Raw genomic sequence first — 21,743 nt, forward strand, 5'->3', positions numbered from 1 at the left:
CATCTTGTTGTGACTAACTGAGACAAGATTTTTTGAAATTGGTCCAGTATCGAGCGAGAGTGCTTCAGCCAGCTGCTGCAAAACAAGCTGCAGTATAATGCGACGGGGTAATCGCACCCCATTAATGTACTTCCACGAAAAGTGCTTGTTCTTGCCACTGACAGGCTCAGATTGTTATTGTAGGTTTCTGACAACATAATGGAAAGGACCATACTGAGAACTAAAACGTTTTTCTTTACCTTTCGCTTGATACTGTCTATCTATAATTATTATTGTTTGTTGAAATTAGCTAAATATTCATCCATGACAGAGTTGGAGAGAGGAGTGTCAGGAGGGCTTTGTTGTGTTGGAGCACAGAAAGCTTAACGTTATCTAAAAGATTTTCAAAGTCATGGCTGATTATTAAGCTGATTTTAGCAAGAGACTTCTCCTTGAGTGAGACTTGGTGAAACAAAAGCGGACATAGATTGACAGTGGGCTATTGGCCTGTCTGATTACATTACAAACTGTTTCGTAGATACCATCTGCAGATCTCTCACTGAAAACCTTACCAAATTAGATGGGAAAATAGGATCAAGGTTGAAAAATACAGAAGTTCCCCTTTAATATATATAGAGTTAAAACATTTTCTTACATGTAGGTAACATTTTCTCAGCTTCTCCATCTAAAAGTTTAGTCTATTACTGAATCTTTGGGCCTGGTCTGTGCAAAGCAGGGAATTGAGGCTGATAGTGGCTGCTGTCGGTCAACTTTGCCTCTAGCTGGAATGGGACAGGAAGCTTCTCTTTGAGTTGGCAGCATCCCGGCTCAGCACTTAATGGCCACCGTACAGCAACTCTTTGCTGTTATTCCCCTGCCTTCCTCTCCCTCAGACATGATAATAAGGAGCTTATTTGAACAGCTCAGAAGGGTTTGGTCTGGAGCCAGCAGAGGCTGTGATTCCAGCAGTGCCAACACAGCTGTAAATCACCACTAAACCCCCCAGTAGGTCCATCACACCATACTTATAGCGAACAATGTGCTGTTGTGTGTTCCTTTACTTACAAAATCTTGTGCAGGCACCCATAAAACATTTTCTTTACTTAGGATTTTAAAGGTTAGGTTCCAAAATTCCCAAAAAACAAATGTATTTTGTCATTTAACCATTACCCCACTTACTATCCCTGGCCATCCAGATATTTTTGGTTTTGTGTGCTAAAGCTTTGAGACACACATCTCTCAATCAACTGTTGTTACATTACATTCACGTGACACTTTTGTCCAAAGTGACTTACAATAAGTGTATTCTAATGATGTAGGAGAGTTGTAGATATCATCCGCAATTGTTACTTTACCTTTCTTTTAAGAGGTGAGACATAAGTAAGTGCTAGCAAGGCATCAGTAGTTAGAATATAGTCTGAAATGGTGGTTTTTAGCCTGCAGCAGAAGATGGGCAGTGACTCTGCTATACTGATTTCAGTGGGCAGTTCATTCCACTACAGTGGAGCTTTGACCAAGATGAGAAACCACAGGGTCATCTGAGTGATGGAATGGCTAAATGTCTAGAGGCAGAGGAGTGTAGGGTTTGACTATGACTTGGGGCTAGGAAAGAGCAGTTTCCTCCACTGCCCTGTAGGCCAGCACCACAGTTTTACTGGATGTGAACAGCAACAAGGAGCCAATATAGTGAATGGAGAAGAGCAGTGGTGTGAGCTTTATGTGGTGTCTTGACATCCACTCAGAGATGTCACCCAGGTAAGAAGTGATGGGTGTTGTCATCCCAATACGATAAAGGCAAATGGTGAATCTTGTTTGTCATCTTGAAAATATTAGAAACTCAACAGCTTCATACTCAGAATAATCCACACCGACATCACCATCAGCAGCTTTCACTATTTCTTTGGAGGAAAGTAGTCCCAATGAAAAATTCATTATGACAAGAAGCAGGCAGGAAAGCAAATAAAGGATGTGGATGTAAGTATAAGCAGCTGGAACTAACATGGCTAGCCAGCTAACAATAGCCTTCCACAAGTCCACAATTGTCCTTGCATTAATTGTTACCATGCAGTATCCTTCATAGCCCAAAATAGAGTAGTTTGAACTCTGCAGAATTTAGCAGGATCCAGTTATGACAGCAGCTGCTGGAGTGCAACACCTACTGCCTTGAGTTTAAACGTCAAGTTGTATGGTTATTCATTATGGCAAGGAAGGAAGCTTCAAAGCAGTAAGGTCCTTATTATAAGTCCTCATTGTATGTACTTAACAGGCTTTTAAAAACAAAACAAGCGGTTAGCAGTAGTGTTTGCATATATATCAAAGTTTTCAGGAACAGTAATGTGAGTTTAAATTCAGGTATCTGCATGTTTCCAAGCTGTATCCGCCAACAGTTTTTTATTAAGAACCTTTAAGCTGTTTGGGAGACTCTGCTGTTAGCAAGTGATAGCAGGACTGCTTTAAGCTGGAAGTGTGTGTTTGCATAGATATGCAAAGTTTGCCCTCTTTAGTGTGTGTTAGTGAAGTTCTCTCTGTATGTTTGCACACTATGTATTTGCCCACTATACTTTCTTGTTAGGTTTGTTTGCTTACCATGTGTGTATGTGCATGCAAACCCGTTCAGCCTGTAACCTGAAAAGAGTGTGACAGAGCAATAAATAAGAGAGAAGTCTGGAAATAGACAAAAGTATGTTGACACCTTTATATTACATCCACTATATCTGATTGTTGAGCATGTGATTTCAAAACTAAAAGCAGATTAATCTGTTGTTATAAGAATCTCTGCTCGTCTGTGAAGGCTTCCAACAAGAGTATGAAACCTGGCTGCATGGATTTGCTCTCAATCAGCCACAATAGCATTAGTGATGTCATATGCTGATGACTGGTGATAAAGTCTGGCTTGCATTTTGGGCTCCAGATCATCCCAAAGTATGGGGTTGAAAACATTTCTTCAATCCAAAACTGGGAAAACTTTTTTTTTTATGGTCGTGCCTTTGTGCATGGGAGCATTGTCATGTTGAAACAGGAAAAGGTCTTTCCCACACTGTTTCTACATATTGGAAGAACACTATTATCTAAAATATCTTTGGATGTTGTGGAAAAACAGCCCCAAACTAAAGCTATGTGGACAGGGTGTCAACATAGGGATTTGGCCATTAAAAGGGTAATCTGAAATGTTACACATCTACATTTGAGTTAAATAATCATACATTTAAAATTATGTGGCTTTTCATCTTTATTGTCAGCTCTCACTCATTCAACTATCTGTCCCTCACCTCGTCTAATAGTTTCAGTTCATATTTGTTGATATCAAGCAGAATGTAGTGTATGAAGAGATGATATTGGTGTTGAAGTGACATGTTGCATATTATGTTTATATTATTTATTGTAAAATAAATTAAACCAAGCTCTTCCCAATCATAATTGACTGGCTGAAATGTGAGCTGGCATTTTCTGGAAAGCGAAACCTTTCTCTGGAAGTGCTGCGCTATACAAAAAAAAGCAACAAAAAAAAAGCCATTGTGTGCAGCATCTTTAAAAAAGAGCAGCTGCACATTGAGTGTATCATGGCTGTTTCCCACTGCTCTTTGTGCATATAGGGAAAACAAATCATCAATGCTCCTATGTCCCCAACTACATCCTTCATCTGAAATAAAAAGAAAAGGAGTGAGGTTCTTCATCTGGATTAATGTTCTTTGGCTATTTCATGGAAACAGCAGGTGGTTCAAACATTTTGTAAGGTCAGTGTTTGTATCACCATCCATCAATATTGCAGAAGAAGACTGAGACTGCAGGAGGCGGCCTCTCTTCGGTCCTCTACATGCTCTCTTTATCTCAGCAGGACTCTCGATAATGACTTCTTTCGGGAGATGGACTGTGTGGCCTCAGTGAGCTCCTCTATGAGGGGGGGTTTGAGTGCCTCGCTGCAGGGGTCTCCGCCTGGAGGTCTTTTGCCCCAAGCTCTTGTCAGGCTCAGACAGGACGGAGAATGGAAGCCTAGAGAGATTTGCATGTGAATCACAACAGGATTTCTTGGCCCACAAGACTTTTTCTATGTGCTTTTTCAGTACTTCATCGAAAGCACTTTGAATGGAAAATGAAAACAGATACACCTTAGGTGATTTGCCAGATTTTTGTGAATAGGTAGTCAGGAGTTTCGTATCTCTCTACTTTGTCCTCTCACTAAACTGAAGGAATAGGTCAGTTATTCTCACAGAAGCTGGATGTTCTTAGAAGAAGGGAAGTGTTGTGAGTGTCCAGTGCAGATTTACTTGTATATGAAGTGGCTCTAGATAGAGGAGGAGGAGAAGAGGGTTGAGGTTGAACCGGAAAGACAGGTAATTGTATCTCTGGGGTCGAGGTGGATCTGCTCTCACTCAGAACTACTGTCAGCTCTCAGCAGGAGAAAGGGAAACAGAAAAGGGAATTATTGACCCAGGGTGGTCTGATTCATCCTCCTGAGAGAATGAATGGGCAGCTCTGTTCTTATCAGAATTAATGCTCTGCTGGTAACACCATTCCCGAACAAAGGCAGTCCAATAGTAGTCCTCTATCTCTCTTTGATCAACCCCTCCTCTTTATCCAGCACAACAGATCTGAAAGCAGCTACAAAGCATCACCCGCTACAAAACAAGAGAGAAATAATGCCTAGCAAAATAGCAACAACTTGTGGTGGTGGTTTTGATTTTGAGCCAATCAGCTGTTTCAAGTTATCATAAAATGTATCAATGTAAAAAAAATTCCTTCTGTTTAGCTTTTTTTTTTCCGGTGTCCAAGATGACATCTTTAAAGTTGTGTTTTTGTTTTCTGTTGTTTGTTTCTGTATGAATGGTGTAAGGTATATATGTAAGTTTGGGAGATGTAAGTTGTGATGCAGCAACACTGAGCCCAAGAAAAAATTCACCACGGAGACAATACATTAGTGACAACTTGAAGTCCATGATGTAAAACTGATGGCAGAGCTAAACAGAAATAAATTAACAAGATACAACTTACAACAATATTAGATTTTTACCACAAAAAAACATTAAGTTCTCCCATGATTGCACTGGAGGAGAAACATGCTGCTGCTTAATTCTAAAGTGTCTATCCTCCAAGGAGCATACATGTGCTCAGAATATTACATGTTAGATTTCCTTATTTTGTAGCACAAGAGAACAGTTTCATATATCTTTACCTCTGAAATGGCAAAACATTATTTAACCTGTAATTTGGGTATCTAATATCTTTTCAGGGCATCCCACCCAGGAGGTAGAGCAAATGGAAAGGATGGATGAAATTGCGGTGCTAGTGGGATGGTCTGGGTGCCACTAAAATTTAAAATAAAGCCACGTCATGGTATTTCTCTGTTCAGATTGTGAAGCATGTCTTGTATATTTACAATAAAAACATATTTCCAAAATTAAAACATCTGTTGTCATGAACTAGAGACTGAGACAAGTGGAAGTCTAATCTGTTGTGGCATAAGATGAAATTTATAGGGATCACCAAAGTCTTTTGGATATATTTCTTCACGATGAATGGCTGTACCAAATTCAGTGGAGGTCCATCTAAAAGTTGCCAAGATGATTCACTCTGACCAGAATGTTGGATTGGTACAACAACCTTCTTATCACACTAGTGTAGATAAAATAATATTCTCTATTCATAAGAAATCCACATTGGATGCCTGCATTTTGTATGCATTCATCTTGGGGATTATATGTAACTCAGGCATGATTAATACCATGCCTGACCCATACAAGAAAACTCTGTGTAAAGTCAGGCAGCACAGATGAAAGCAACACTCACAGTTTCTAAACAAATCTCTGGAGGCAGAGACAGCCGCAGCCTATACTGTCAGCTCCAGCAGATACTGTGCTGAGCTTTCACAAATGAGAATACAAATTTTGCACACTGTAATATATGAATGCTTTCTGCCAAGGAACACTCCTGTCATTAGTTATATTAATTGTATCATTGACTTGGCATTTATGTTGTACTCTTGGGACTCCCCATTGCGGTAATACAGCATACTGGAATACATAGAGGTAGGTAAATAACATACAGACGAGCAGTACAATATGGGAAGGGGGCGTATTTAGAAAAGACCTACATAGTGCTTTCAAACTGAGAAAGCACAAAGCACTTGGAGGCTGGGATGCCATATACTATATATATACAACCACCATATATGATACAAGATCTGCATACCAGTCTCTTGTGTTTGACTAGATCCCTGTTAAGTTTCCCACTGTGCTTTGAGGAAAGTTTTGGAGGGACAAGTAAGACCTCAGACATCACTGGCATTTTGTTCTGATTTTGCTGTCACTTATTTCTCAGGAGAAATGTTTTTCCCTTGTGTCATAATACAGCCGCTGAAGAATAAAACCATGCCACAAAGCACAATGAGGTAAGTCTTTGCTGAAAAGGTGATGCCTCAGAGATTAGCGTGGCATTTCCAGTCATTGTGATGTGGTTTTCATTGGTTTTTGCAGTGTTCGAGACCTTTTCAAGTCTAGTCAGGTGCAACATGTAAGACATTTTCAGAAACCAGGGATATGGCAGAAAATGGTTTGCAGATATGTCAAGTGTATAGAGTAATTTAGAACAATAAAAGGGGGAAATGGCATCCACAGGTATAATGTGACTCTTTCATTTTCCGGAAATCGGACTGACCATTTGAGAAGGGTCCAGCTTTCTTACAGTTATTGTTGCTATTCCTGTAAAGGTTTTCATTGTAGAATGGCACAAATGCAGTTTACATTGATAACCCGGCAGATGTATGTCTAAAATAATACTCTGAATCATTGAACCAATGGTTTATTGATTTTACTTGGAAGTACACAGCAAAAGCATAATATCATGCTAAAAGACTGAGGCTAAAGACATTTGCTACATTATTTGTTTTTCATAAAATATGCATCACTAACACATAAGAGAAAAGGCTTTCAGGATGTATGTTTGGGAAACAAAACATTATCTTGGAGAACAGGTTTTGGCTGAGGCTGCTGATGTGTGGACGTCCCCAAATCCAAGCAAGACAGTCACTAACGTTAGCTTAGTATAATAGAAATACCCTTTGACCCTTTAATCCGTTATATACTGACTTTGCTCTTACATGGCCCCACCGATAGCATGTGGTGAAATCATAGACTGACAGACCTGCCATGTCTAGTTATGGTTTTCTGTCTCTGTCCATGGTGCTGAAAGAGTCCAGTTTTTATTTGGTTTTGATAATCTGTCACTTTGTTGTTAATGCAAAATCAAGCAAGCACGCGCACACACAACCACACACACACACACACACACACACACACACACACACACACACACACACACACACACACACACACACACACACACACACACACACACACACACACATACAAACAAATACATACTGAAACTTCAAAGTGGAACTGATTCATAATGTTTATCTGCACCCAGGGACAGAGCAAACATTAGATGAATAGATGAATAGACCATTAAAAGACGACATGAAAGTTAATCAGTGATCACTCATGCAGGTGAAATTGGCCACGTCTCTCTCTCTCTCTATCTCTCTCTCACACACACACACACACACACACACACAAACATTCTGCTGTACACTGAATGTTTTACTCGATAAAAATATGAATTTCCATTCCAGCCTGTCACTTATCAGACACAGTGTTTTGTAATTAATGACTGCACAGTTTATGAAGATAAAATATGGGCTGCATTGCTTGTGGTGTAGCTCACGTGATGCCCTATTAGCTTGTTTATGCTGCACCTTGAATATTGACGGAGATAGAGGAGTGCCCAGAGCAGACAGTTGTTTGTGGCAACATGAAACCTCATCCCCATGATGCTGGCCATTAAGAAGGTAGCAGCAGAGCACAGAACGGGGAGGCAAAGAGGGCAACACAGAGTAGAATAAAGAAGGGTGTGTTTAATGTTTTTCTTTTCTTTAAGTACAATGTGAGAACCACTTAGAGCAGTTTTTATGAGGTGGGTATTGGTGATGTGGTTAATACTACACAATACAGCCCCAGAGGTAGAGTAGAGTCACTTTTTTATTTGAAACCCCCCCCCCCCCCCCCCCCCCCCCCCCAACACCCCCCACCTTGCTAGCTGAATTATCTCTTTCTCAAGTGTTAGACTGGATGGGGAAGGGTCAGGCAACACTGGGGGTTTTGTTTAGTGAGGCAACAGCAGGTGAGGAGCTTTGAGAAAGGAGAGACATGATGAATAGGTTTGCTGAAAGGTTTTTTGTTTTTGTATCTTTTGAACAACAAATTGCCTGATAACGAGATTTTTGTATGTTTGGGATTAACTTTTAGATGTTGTAATTAATACCTTTGCGACCTTCCTCCCAACCTGGTTGGAATGGAGGTTAAGGTGTTTGGCTTTGATGAGGAGGTGTTTCTGTTGTTGAAGGGAACTTATATTAATGTAAGTGATGTTCAAAGCTGTATTGACTGTACAGTGAGTTTATTAGAGCTTGTTTGCTAGAAACAGTGAGGTTTTACTTGATGAAAGTACCAAGACTTTATAAACTTTATTTAATTATTCACATAAATATGATGCAAGGACATTTTCAAACCTGTACTGTTTAGTCTGGTTAAATCAGACTCTCATTTGTATTCATGACAACTGAAAAGGGAAATAATTTAATTATGTAATGCAGTGGTGTTGTTTGGAGGTAAAAAGAACAAAATATAGTTGCAAACTGGAGTGACTGGTGACGGGACAGGACCAATTCATAAAATCTGTCTGGTATGAATGAGTGAGTAAAAAATTGCTCAGAGTTGGACGTTTTTTAAACTTGAGGCCTTCTGGGTGCTCCTGCTAAAATGGAGAGTGCAAAGAGTAGAAATATGAGGGGCTAAGCAACACAAAAGCAGCAAATATAAAGCTTCACTGTCATTGAAAACAATTACAAAAAGCTGCCCCAGGCTGCTAAAAAGTGCTCGGTCTGACTGGGGCCTTAATGTGGTGTCCAGTTTCATTTCCTGTATTCCTAGTATTGAGTGAATACGACAGTTTTTCTTGGAGTTCAATCCCCTGGCTGTTTGTTCTACACATCTACTCTGTGTTTGTGTATGAGAGAGAAACACACACACACACACACACACACACACACACACACACACACACACACACACCTTAATCTAATCTCAAATCACACTTTACCACTAACATTTACTAGGACCTAACAAATTATGTCTTGCCTTTGGTCCCCATGTGGACTACTGGTCCTATTTATACTGCAAAAGGTCCCTATGAGATTCCAAAAATGTGCACGCACGCACGCGCGCACACACACACACACACACACACACACACACACACACACGCACACGCACACACGCACACACGCGCGCACACACACGCGCACACATACACACACACACACACACACACACATATACCTGTAAAAGCAGACAAAATAACACCTAAGTAAAGTAACACAAAAAATACTCATAGAGACTCAGAGAGATTACGAAACGTTTTTGGTTTTCCTTGTTTGTTTTTCAAGGTCTTGTTAGAGCAGAAAAGCACTGGTGGAATATCATGGTGATGTGTGCTGAAAGGAAGGACTGATTGAAAGGAAATGGGGCGGCCCAGTGTTGCTTCCTTTTAGTTGGAAATAGACAGATGGACTCTTGCTGCATGTCAGGCCCTGGTGTGACTCGGAGTAGAGAGGAGGAAACGTGAAGCTATCAGAAGGGAGATAAAAGTTGCAATATGATATGTGATACTGGCATTTTATTTTGCAAAATAAAAATTAAACTAAAATTTCAGCAAGAGCAAGGGTTAAATTGAACAGAAGCAGAAAACATTGGCATCCTTAGATTTTCATTTTTTAGCCTGATTATTACGAAGTTTTCTGTGGACCCAAATCTATTCTGAATAAATCTCTGTGATGCCTGTGGGATGTTTTTAATAGCTGCACCGGTTCAATGACCTCATCATACAAATCATTCATAATTGTCCACATGGCTAACACCATCAATCAGAATAATTAGCCTCAAATTATTTCATGAAGAGGTGGCACTGAACAATCGGGATGCTGATTTTCCACAATTAATGAAACTTAAATATGACAGCTGTGGTATCAGCACTTTGGTGTTTCAAACATGACAACTTGAAAAGTTTTATTTTATTCATCCTGTTTGCTTGAAAATAATGATTATCTTTCAACATTTGCAAGTAATTAAAGGCTAGAATACCAACATTGCACAAGATGTCTAACCACCTTTTTATCAGCATTGAGTTTTTAGTGGCAGCCAACTCTAATTAATATTTTTGCCGTTACTGAATTAACATTAATTTGTTGATCTAATCTGCCAGCATTTTTTTCATTTTACCAGCAACAGTTACCTATATTATTAGAAATTATTATCATTATTATTATTAGATTTTTCATTGCTTTTCGCTATGAAGTGGGACGAGACAAAAGGTTTGATCTGGAGTTTAAGACATCCGGTTATTTTGCAGACCTGAAATCGGTAACAGTGGAACCAGCTATGGGAACCGGTCTTTAGTATGTACCGCCTTGGCAGATTGGCTTCGTTGTCTCTAAAATATCAAGCAGTCAAATAGAAACAAAGAGAACAGCTACTGTAGGTGCTCTACATTCACATGTACATACGCTCTCATTACTCGCCATAGTGGTTTGTCCGACAGTACGGTGATCTCAGCTAACAGCCTGGTTAATAGTATTCCATGCAGTCAGACGTGTTATTTGTATTTACAACGTTTCACTAATTGCATCCTCCCTTGGAGCTAATTAATTTACTGTTGTGCTCTGCTCCTATAATATCTTGAGTCACTGAAAGTCATTCCTAAACCAAGGAGAATCGCTGCTTTTGCATTTTAATGCTGAATAGAGAATAATAGCTTTCAGCTATAAGTGTGTGTGTGTGCATGTGTGTAATGGCAGTGAAATTGAATGTCATTTTCTTGGTGTCATACAAAAAAAAACAACAACAAAAAAAATGTGTTTCTTGCTTTGTGTGAATCCCCAGCTGTCAGCAGCACATGTAAATTCTGTTTTTCTTTTTTCTCTTTGTCGAAATTATTACAATATTTAAGCCTCTTAGTGCACCAATTCTGATTTGTAAACTAACTAATTATATATATTATTATGAATCAATTTCATACTATTATACCATGAGGTTTCTTCCTGTATTTATTATTGTTTGGCATTAAAATACAAAACTTTAACTACATAGATAATTCAGGTTTCTTTTACAGACACTTGAAATCTGTCAGTAATTCAAGGAAAATGCTCTACTTTTAAGGAAAGAGAAGTCATATGGGAAAGCATAATGTTCTTCATTGTCATTGACAGTTATACTTATGTTTCAAGTGTTTAAGGTTTCAAATGATGCTTAGACTTTTCTAGAATAAACTTTTATTTTTTAAATAGATTTTTAAACCTTTCTCTCTGTGTGAACCTTTCTCTCTTGAATGTTTTTTGTGTGATGTAACTAAACTTGGTGGTTATTATGAGCCTAAACTAAACAGTGTTGATTAAAGTCTTATAAGTTTGTGTGTTTTCTGCATACTCTTGCAGGGCCTGAACCAAATGAGGAAGGTTGCTCAGGTGGGACTCGATGGTGTGCGGAGGACAGACTGGCATGACTATGAAGCAATGAGGAGAGATGCTGCTCGCATTGGTGGGTCCAAACTCTTTGCTGATGCTGCTCTTTTATTTGGGCATGCTCGCTGAGAACATCTGCACTGTTTAAGCACAATGCCACAACACATACAGGCACACAAATTGCAGCACTGCAGTTCAACTCTCTTTTTTAGTCTTTTCTTAATTCCCTCCAAGTGGATTTCTCTCCCTGAAAAGCAGTGTGAATCAATGCTGCGAGTACAGTCCATATTTCATAATTAAACACTGTTAATCGTACACAATAAGCATCGATTCAGCTTCAAGGCAACACAAGGCAAGTGAAGTTTATTTATATAGTACAATTCATACATATTGGCAATTCACAGCCCTTTACGAATCAGCAGAGAGCATAGAAAAATAAGACATTAAAAAAGGTAAACTGCAATAAAACAGTTACAAGGAACACATGGAAATAAATCTTTTTAAAGAATGAGGTGCAGAAGAACAGAAATAGGGTGCAGTCGATCAGTTAACAAGTAACTTAGAACATTAGGACGTCTAGATTTGAAACTGGCTGAAGTTGGATCACATTTAATCACAAGCTAAATGCTGCTTTGTTATGTTTAATTTTGACAGTAAGCACCATAAACAGATTTCTCTCCAGTGGTCTGAGAGATCTAGCAGGTATGTACTACCGAAACATATCTGGAAGGTATTTTGGTCACCATTTAATGATTTACATCCAAGCAGCAGTCCTTTAAAGTTCTTTCAGTGACTTAAAAGGGGTCAGTGTTATGGTGTCATAGTAAAAATTTCTGATTTGGCTGTGTGGACATTGTTTAACATTTTACCTGAGTGTTTGTGGTCAGTTTCTTTATAACAAAGAGAAACAACTGTTTCCAGAAGTAAAAGTCCCATTCATTTTCTCAATACACAGCATCAGGTGAGTGACAGTTCGAGCACATCCACAACTCTGCCATTTGCATCAGTACAAAACATGAGCAACATGGTTAGAAAATATCTAGTTCATAAAATGCAAAGTGAGAAGTTAAGTACAACTCCCAGAGATGGAAAGCAAAAGCAGGGGTGAAGAAAAAGGTCTTCTGGGATAAACAAATAAACAACATATATATTAAAGGTGCAGTGCGTAAGATTTAGTTGTTTCTAGCGCCAGCATTTGGTTTGTCTGCTCTGGGCTACTGTAGAAACATGGTGCAACATGGCAGGCTCCATAGAACCCACATCCACATGGACCCACTGTAGATATAAATAGCTTCATAAAATTCCTATTTTCAGGGGATTTTACACTAATTAAAACATACTTATCAATTTTATATTCTATTTGTGTCAAGTCTATTCTGCTAGTAAATTCTACACACTGCACCTTTAAAGATCCTTTAGTGAATGTTTGTTAACTCTGTATGATGGGTCATTACCAAGAGTTGTATATGTTAATTGGGTGGTGTAAAACAGGAGAAGAAGTTGTGTGGCAAGAGACAGAGGACAACATTAACGTGGCCCACAAACGATTTTTGAGGAAAATTACACAAAAAAACTCAAAAGATATTTTATTAGACAATTTAAAAAATATTTCTTAGTCTCCAAATTTTCCTAAAAACATAATTGAAGTGATCCATGTAACACGTTTATTATGCAAGGAAAAGTACAACGTTAAGTAGAAGAGTTTATCTCTGAAATGAGCCATTAAAGTGAGAAGTTATTTTCCACAGTTATTACCTTCAGGTATATAGACAGATCATTTCTGCCTAATGGAACAAGGCAGCTCATTTTAATTTGATGCTCTCCTCTGACTATAGATCAGCTTTCATGCATGTGTCTGTGTGTGTTTGGTGGTGTGCATTGATGAGTGGCTAATGAAACATGCAGCACAGTGTTATTTGATGCCCTCCTGAAATAAGCTCAGATATCATAATGTCTGTGTGTTGTTAGAAGGTTATTAGGTACATGCTTGTGTGTACATAGTATATATATTTTTGAATGCCCTTTTTATGTACAGTCTACACTTGTTCTCACACTTTGTCTGTGCTTGAATGCTGTTACAATTTGGTGGGTGGGTGTATTGTAAATGCTGTTGCAAGTTTTAGCTAGGTCTCTCTTGAGAAAGAGAAACTTAAGAAACTTACCATTTAAATAAAAGATAAATAAATTAAGAGGAAGCCTCTGTAAATATCTTGTATAACAGAAAAGAAGCTCTTCAGTTCACCAAAAACACCATACAATGGGTGGTCTTTTATTGTGCAGGACGCTACTGAGTTTCCTGCCTACTCTTTTCTCCATGACCACCACTAGTAAATCAGGAGGCAAACCAATGATGGATCCTGCCTTTTTTATTAACTTGTTGATCCTATGTATGTCCTCTGATTTTAACCCCCACCCCCAGCAGACAATAGTTTAAAAAAGCACACTAGCTAAAATACTTTGATAAAACACATTAAAGGGTGACCTGCTGACATCAAACGATCGAAGCTTCCTGAGGAAGGACAGCCGGGAGGGGCTGGTATGATGGTGCCAATGAAGAGTATGTTTTTTCACTCATTGGATGTATGTGTGTGTGTGATAGGTAACGGTGAACAGGGGAAACCGTTTCCTCTGACAGACGCTGATCGGATCGACCAGGCCTACAGGGAGAATGGCTTCAACATTTACATCAGCGATAGGATATCCCTCAACCGCTCCCTCCCGGACATCCGCCATTTAAAGTGAGTCCTGTGTGTGTGTGTGTGTGTGTGTATTCGTCCCTGCAGGTAAATGTATGAAAGCACTTATTACAGTAAACAAAGACACTATTGCTAACATTAGTTTTCATCAGCCCATACCAGGTGCCAAACTAAAACCAAAGGTGAGTGGCACCCAGACTTTGGAACAATGTCTCCCCTCCCATTAAATCAGCTGAGTTTTATATAAAGCATTCAATAATGCCAAGGGTTTGGTGGTAAATGGTTGTGTATGCTTTCATATGTGTGTTACGTCTGCTTGAATTTTTGAATGTTTTTATTCTTTTGTTTCTTTTTCTCTTTTTCTTTGTGTGCTGATGTTGATGTAAAGCACTTTATACCCAATGTTAAAAAGGTGCTATATAAATAAAGTTTTACTTAATTGAGGTCAAAAAAGGGCCCTAAAAAGTAATAATCATAGACATATTTAGCATTAAACTTGTGATATTAATGTGTTGTGTTACATTATGATGCTTGAACTGGTGCCTCAATAGAAGCGCTCCTTATTCACAAGTAAACACTGTGACTTAAGTAAGTCCCTGAAATCCGCCTACAGTATGTATTCATCTTCATCAGGAGCAGCAGGTCATTGAGAGGATACTTGGTGCAGCGTTTGAAAGGATTAATGCTAAAGGCTGTGCTACATCAGAAAAGAGTGAAAAAGTTTTTGAATTTCTCTCAAAGAACCAGAATCTATCCAGAACCCCGTGAACTGCATGCTCTCCTTCAATCCCAGAAAGGCATTGTGAAAGGCCTTTAATCACAGCTTTTCTTTTTCCTGACAAGAACTTTCCTCTGACACTTGACCCTCCCTTCTCTTTCATGTGGAAAGCAGCTTTGAACGCTTCCTCGCTGCCAGTTTCCCCCAAAGAGGACTGACTCTTTTTTTTTTTTAGGTGTGTTTATAAAAGCAGGCCTTCCCTGACCTTATGCACCTCTTGGCATAAACCGTCAGTGCTGACAGGTACTCAGAATAAATGAAATATATCAAAACATTCACCCACACATACCTAGTTTTCCACAGGGGGCATCCATTTTGGGTCTGCTGATGTCTATGCATGAGAATGCAGCAAGGTCAAAACTAAAGACTTGGATGTTGTTGCTGTTAAATCAAATCTTGACTATCCTCCATCCTATTATCTGTATTTACCTATCCTGTCCAGGGTCATGGAGGGATGGCGCCTAACCCAGTTCACCTTGGGCGAGATGCAGGATACACTCAGGACAGCTGGCCAGTCTGACAGGACTAACACATTCACACTCACATTTATACCTAAGGGAAATTTAGAGTCTCCAAAGCACCTAACCATACATGTCTTTTGATATTAGGGAGAAACCACTAAGTTACTGGATACCTGACTTTTTAAATATTAAACCAAGACCACGCTCTCTTTCTAACCTGCTAGTAACTTGTCACAAGCCGGCTCAATGCGGGGAGACCAAGCATGAGTTGTGATTAAAATAGATTAATTGCATACAACTAAAAGATAAATTAAACAAAAAACAAAAAACACAAATAGTTGAAGCTGGAGGAGAGAGGGAAAGACTGCCTGACTGACTGCCACCATCTTATATAGAAGCCTGTCACTCCAGGTGAGATTAATCTCCAGATTACCCAACTCTGCCCACCAGGCTCCTGCAGGTAGAGGACAAGGAGTCTGTCCAGAGAGGGTGGTCACACTCACCCTATAAAAAGGTTTACAAACTACAAAAATCCCTATAAACTTTGGAACTAAAAGAAACATTAGTTCCTTTTTGCCAACCGGCCACCTCCAAACTCAATGACAAAATCCAGCACTTGTCATCCCCCTTTAAACAACCCATATTAGCCTTTTCTATAGAAATACAGCTAAATAAATGTACTATATATAAATAAAGTTATTATAAAGTTATTTTCAGATCTGATGATCCCATTGGCCGCACAAACAAAATGCATATGATGTTACAAATATGATTAATATGACTGCATCCCTATCTGCAATTTATCTATAAATGTTTAAAATATGTTTAGCTTATGGCAACAGACAAACAGGCAGCTGTAATGCCAATAAGTACATTTACATGACATCCATGATACCAGTATTTTTTAAATACTTTATACTTTTTAATGTGATGACATTTGAATTATTAGAATGTGCTTCATGAGTGATTGCTGTTACAGACTGATGCGCACCCCTAGCTGCCAAAATGTTCGTCACTCTTCTGCAACCAATCGGACAGACGCACTTCGCACCAACCAGTGGCTGTCCGTTCCCCACACCCTCCCCGACTTCTACCCCTGTAAGCTGCATCTGTCTCTTAGTGATTGGCATGTTGTCGGAGCCATGGAGGCAGCCAGTCTCAGACCCGCGACTGACACATTCGATTTCTGCACTCCTGACAAGATTTAATTGAAACACACACACACACATATACTCACACACCTCCATCCCCTGTGGAATGGGACAGGGTTTATTAGGATTCACTGGCTGGCTGCCTGTCGATCACTCTGCCTGCCTGTCTCCCAGCGTTCATATTTGAATGAATAACACGCGGGCAGATGTTCAACACACACATTGATCGACTGACATAGTTCACTACACTCCTTTTCTCTCTCTCCGTCATTGAGGGAACACAATTCTCTTTCCGTGATGAGCTCCTTTGCAGGCGTTCCGCCACTTGCTGTGATGATCATGTACGAGGTGATCGCTGTAACCCGTCATCGGAGCCAATGTTGGCGGTTGATAACAGCTGTATGTGCTGAAAATAATGAAATTACAGCTGTCTGTGATGTAGGAGGAACATGTCAGTAGCATCACTGCAGAACTCCACTTAGGGGCCTGTCTGAAGGTCTGTTCTAACTGTTGAACCACCTATTGACTCTTTACTCTTTTATATATTGTAATTTTCTCATTTAACAGCAAAACAAATTATTACAAAGAAAACACATTATCCATCCAAAGAATTGCTCATGTTTTATTGCCAATTTGTATCCATTACCTTTTTTTTGTTTGTTTTTACAGGGAATGCGCTTCAAAAATGACATCATTGTTTTTAGCCATGCCAATGAATGCAATATCTAACTTGTTGATCAGTTTCAATTAAATGTAAGTTTATTATTATATTAAATTAATTTGTGCAGATTCTCATGGTCTCCCGAGGATTAACCCTACTAACTTTGGCGATCCCCTGACTATACATTGAGTGCCACTAGAAGGTCAAATTCATCATATATATCCGTGAAATACTGTATATCAGCATCATCTAATAAGACTGGCACAAAATTCAAAATTCCTCTGGTGTTACCAAGTGGTCAGAATTTCTGTTTGGGAAATATTTTAGTATATGATAAAATACATTTTTTCAAAATTGCATGATATCACAAAATTATGTTTTCATCACCCTCAGCTTTTACATTTATTGCCAGTTAACACATTTTAGCATGCTAACGTGATAAATTAAGAACCAGGTGAACATTATGTCTTCTAAACCGGAATCAGCCAACTGACACAATTTCCGGTTCCGATTGAGTGTACGCTGCGCGCATTTTGGCTGCCGCTGCTCTCCAGTGTTTCTGCTTTTTTTTCTGTGTTTTTGCTGTTGCTCTGCTGTTGCCTTCTGGATTACTTTCACCTGTTTTCTGGACTACTTCATCTTACTAACCGTCTGTTGGATTACTAACACTGTTTGCTGGATTGCTCATATCACGGACTGTTTCTACTGGCCAGATAATTCCAAGTCATGGTCGTAGTTTCCATTGCTATGCCGATGATATTCAGCTCTACATAAATTCTTATTCCCCCAACGATTCCCCCTCCAGCAGCCTAGCTAACTCTCTGTCTGATCTACAAATTTGGATGCATGATAATTTCCTCAAACTCATTTCTGACAAAACAGATGTACTCGTCATTGGCTCCAAATCCTCACCTCCAAAACTCTCCACTCTGACCATTGGCAGTCTATCTCTCAACCCCGCACCCGCGGTCAGGAACCTTGGCATCCTTTTTGACTCCACTCTCACCTTTGATGCTCACATTAAATCTCTCACCAAGACATCCTTCTTTCACCTCCGTAACATTGCACGCCTCTGCTCATTTCTCTCAAATTCTGATGATCAGACCGTGGTTCACGCATTCATCATGTCCCACATTGACTACTGCAATTCCCTTTTCATTGGTCTCCCAGAAAGATCCACCCAAAAACTTCAGCACATCCAGAACTCAGCAGCCAGAATCCTCACTCACACTTCATGCACGGCCCACATCACCCGCATCCTCTCTCAGCTGCACTGGTTACCAGTTTTGTCCCGGATCAAATTCAAAATCCTACTTCTCACCTTCAAAGCCCTCCATAACCTGGCTCCTGTATACCTCATTGAACTCCTGACTCCTTATTTTCCCTCTCTGTCTCTCAGATCCTCCGCCTCCAACCTCCTCACCGTCCCACGCACCAAACTGTCCACCTTGGGAGGCCGGTCCTTTAGCGCCATGGCCCCCAAGCTCTGGAATTCTCTCCCTCAATCCCTCTGCGACTGTTCTTCCTTTTCCATATTCAAGTCTCAGTTAAAAACTTTTCTTTTTAATGAACAATTCTCTTCATCCTCCTCTGCATAGTCTTGCTTTGATCTGTTTTTTGTTTTTGTTTTTTTTCCTCTGTCAAGCATCCTTGGGTGTGTGAAAGGCACTATATAAATGATGATTATTATTATTATTATTATTAAACCTCAGTATGTTAGATTTATCTTAATCTTAATATATCTTGTTAATCATTGTCCTATGTCTAATAGCCAAAGACCCCAGTTTTGACATAAGCAAGAAAATATAGAGTCAACATACCATCTAACATAGCATTACAAGTGAAGACATTCGAGCGTGAACCATTAAAAGTTGTTTCTTTTTGTACAAATTATACAAAAGAATTCATTTACCATAATCGCTAAAGCTATTTTTCCCACATTTTTATCACTGACATCTTCGCCTTATCACAATCTCTTAGAAGAACCCAAACCACTGCCAAACAGGAAGCTTTCATGTCCATCACTATTTTTTCTCTGCTATGAAGGCAGCAACAACAAATGTTACTCTCATGCAATTTTACACCTTTATCATCTCTCTTGAGATGAGAAACACAGCGATACACAAGCAATGTTAGGGCTTTGCAAATGTTATACAAATAAGCCAATGCATTCAATGTGTTTTTTAGACCTCAATGTTACATACAATGCGTTTTCTTGAGAAACCGTGAATATATAGAGTAACTGCTCCAGTCACTATCTATTCATGTTCATCAATTTCAGGGTCTCACATTAGTCAAGACGTGATGCACACCCTTTACACATACAGACAAACAAGCATCCACATCTATGGGCAATTTAGAGTTACTTGCGGGTGTTTGGATCTGACATTATATGAAATGAAAGTGTCCTTTTTTCTCAGTTTCTCTGAAAGTAAATGCAATTAGATTCCTGAGGGAAATTTAAGCATCCGGTACCTTTTTTTCTGTCCATTTTCATAGTTTTAGAGGCACCTGGATTACTGCATGCATCCTTCCCTCATTTAAGTGTAAGGAGTAAAACAGGGACAATTTGTTAAAAAGCAAACCATACTAGAATAAAATAAAAGTATAAAAATGTATAAAATGCATATTGTTTGTGTGTAGCTGTAAACAGAAGCTCTATGCGGAGAAGCTGCCCAACACAAGTATCATCATCCCATTCCATAATGAGGGCTGGTCGTCGCTTCTGAGGACCGTTCACAGCGTACTCAACCGCTCTCCTCCACAGCTCATCGCAGAGGTCATCCTGGTCGACGACTTCAGTGACAAAGGTACAAGAAGAACACACACTCATCACTGATTCAAACACACACACACACACACACACACACACACACACACACACACACACACACACACACACACACACACACACACACAAACAAACACCTGCTTCGAAGACAGACCTTGCTTGTTTGCTGTTTTTTCTCTTTTATTCTGACTTCACTGAAATGGAAACGTGTGTAATACAGCTCTGAACACATTGGTGTGTATGAGTGAATGTTTGTTGTCATGGTCCAACTCCAACTTCTGTGTTGTATTGCCTAGAATGCACTGAAAGATATGAGAATATAATATAGTGTTAACAGTAATATTTAGTAATATTAGATTTGATAAGATTCAACTTTATTGTCATTGTGTATGGTATAAGTACACAGCCAATGAAATACAGTTAGCACATAACATGGTATTGTGTTAACTGGAAGCATATCGATAGTAATTAATACAGCAAGAACATAACACATACAGACATTTGATGCCTGACACGCATCAGTGTGTAGTACAGACAACCCCTGAGCAGTATATGCTGTATGTCTGAACAAGGCTACAGTATATATAGGGTGCAGAAAGTTCATATACATGTCTGTTAGTCTTGAGGTGTGAATTTCTCATTAGACGATGTGGAGATGCTCAATGAATAAATAAATCACCAGTTCAGACATCAAAACTCCAAGCCTGCTGTCACAACCAGGAAACATGAACGAAAAATACACATTTCACCCTCAATGACTGCTGAGATTCATCTGAGAGAGGCACTAAAATAATTTTATCAGCTTTAGCTAGCAGTAGCATTTGCATCAGCTGCCAAAGACTGGCAAGGCGGAGGTAAGTAAGAAGAGTGTGCACAGTGTCAGATTTTTCCAGAGAAATGCAGGTTCTACATCTGTTTGTCTTTTTGTAGGTGAGGGCTGCAGTAATTTTTCATTTAATAATGGCCGTCCAATTTTCATAGTGAGGATGAAATCATAATCATATCAGACTTAGCCAAAATACATCTCTGCTGCAGCATTTATCGCTCTAGTTCACTCTGTTCAGCATATGTGGGTTTGGTTTTGTGTATGTGTATCTCCATTTGCACAAACTAAACAAAAATGCTTTCCATTTTTGTTTGGTTTGTGCGTCTGCGTGTGTGTGTGTGTGCGTGTGCACGCGCACTTGTCTGTGTGTTACTTTTTCTCTCCTTTCACAAGCCCTCTTAAGAAAGTGTTTAAGTCCTTGTTAATTAGTGCTCTCTGTCACGGTCCCTTGTTGAAGGATGTGTTTACTTCTCGTCTCCACGGTAATGAGATGTTCCGCTGCCTCAGACTCATTTGGAGGTTAACACCCATCAGAGCTGAGAAACGAAACCCTCCCACTGCTGCTGCTGAGTGGAAAGGAAACAAAAACCAGAAAAAATACTTTTCAAACTGCAGGACAGTCTTCTTATTTTCAAATGTGTTCATCAGTAATATACATGTTGTGTAAAGTGGAAAGCATTTTGAAGGTAGAAAACATGTCATAGAATTTCTAAAAATCTCCATTAGATTTTGTTGTGTGATTTTGTTGTGTGATAATTTTCCAGTTTGGCTGGAAAATTATCACACAACAAAATCAATGAGTCTATAATTGAGTCTGAAGATAAGCCACAA

The 21,743-nt window shown here is 39.3% G+C and overlaps 1 protein-coding gene across 1 annotated transcript in view; it reads left to right on the forward strand.

Annotated features, from left to right (window-relative positions):
* The window catches only part of LOC133994380 (polypeptide N-acetylgalactosaminyltransferase 10-like), a 73,594-nt gene that overhangs the window by 6,858 nt on the left and 44,993 nt on the right, over positions 1-21,743 (forward strand). Inside the window, exons 2-4 of the mRNA XM_062433624.1 lie at positions 11,522-11,624; positions 14,148-14,286; positions 19,939-20,105. Of these exons, the coding sequence (XP_062289608.1) occupies positions 11,522-11,624; positions 14,148-14,286; positions 19,939-20,105 (409 nt within the window). The remainder of the gene's footprint in view (positions 1-11,521; positions 11,625-14,147; positions 14,287-19,938; positions 20,106-21,743) is intronic.

Source organism: Scomber scombrus, chromosome 14 (genome assembly GCF_963691925.1).
Source record: "Scomber scombrus chromosome 14, fScoSco1.1, whole genome shotgun sequence".
In the NCBI taxonomy this organism is placed as follows: domain Eukaryota; kingdom Metazoa; phylum Chordata; class Actinopteri; order Scombriformes; family Scombridae; genus Scomber; species Scomber scombrus.